The 689-nt window shown below is 53.6% G+C and overlaps 1 protein-coding gene across 1 annotated transcript in view; it reads left to right on the top strand.

Moving 5' to 3' along the window:
* PpBr36_08875 (uncharacterized protein) overlaps positions 1-343 on the top strand; it is a gene marked incomplete at both ends in the record, with an annotated part of 2,295 nt that extends 1,952 nt beyond the window's left edge. The window contains 2 exons of the mRNA XM_029896000.1: positions 30-139; positions 191-343. Of these exons, the coding sequence (XP_029747791.1) occupies positions 30-139; positions 191-343 (263 nt within the window). The remainder of the gene's footprint in view (positions 1-29; positions 140-190) is intronic.
* Positions 344-689: the final 346 nt, after the last annotated feature.

Below are 689 nucleotides of genomic sequence, written 5' to 3'. Positions count from 1 at the left end.
AAAAAAAAAAAAAAAAAAAAAAAAAAAAGCGCGGGCCGGCGAGCGAGGGCCATTGCGATGTAGCACAGCACAGCACACATTCGACGGCGCGTATGGCTCTAGTCATGAGTATGCCAAGTCGGCGACGTTCCTGGTCCAAGTTCGGCGGCGACACGGCCGTTTTTTTTTTTTTTTTTCGGCGACCCCAAAGAGGTTCCCACCCAAGCGACCAGATGCCGCCGATGGAGCACGCATGACGCAACCCTCCGTTCTGAGGGGGTTCGACATTCGCAAGCCCGCCGGCATTCCCACGATTTTTTCGGAGCAAACCTGGAGCTGGGATATACTGGCTTTGGTCCCCTGATAACAAAGAAATCATGAATGCAGAACCTCAATCAAGCTTGTTCTCCGGCCGGACGCTGAGCCTATCTAGCTAGTCATGTATCTCACACGAGGTCGAAAAAGCTTGTGCCCGCCCCCGTTCATGCAGTCCCTCGTCGGCTTAATCATGATCCCTGTTCGTACCAGGCACAACGCAAAATCGGGAAATGCCCAGGACCTGCCGATGATACGCCCCACCCCAAGCTCGTGATGAAGGAGTCAGAGAACATGTCCACGTTGGGCCAAAGATCTGCAGTTTTCCGAGAGAGTGCACGCGTCAACCATGGATCCGGTAATCAGTCAAAACTGGCTTCCCGCACTGGCGATCT

Source organism: Pyricularia pennisetigena, chromosome 5, assembly GCF_004337985.1.
Source record: "Pyricularia pennisetigena strain Br36 chromosome 5, whole genome shotgun sequence".
Taxonomy (NCBI): Eukaryota; Fungi; Ascomycota; class Sordariomycetes; order Magnaporthales; family Pyriculariaceae; genus Pyricularia; species Pyricularia pennisetigena.
This window is presented reverse-complemented; position numbering and strand designations above follow the sequence as displayed.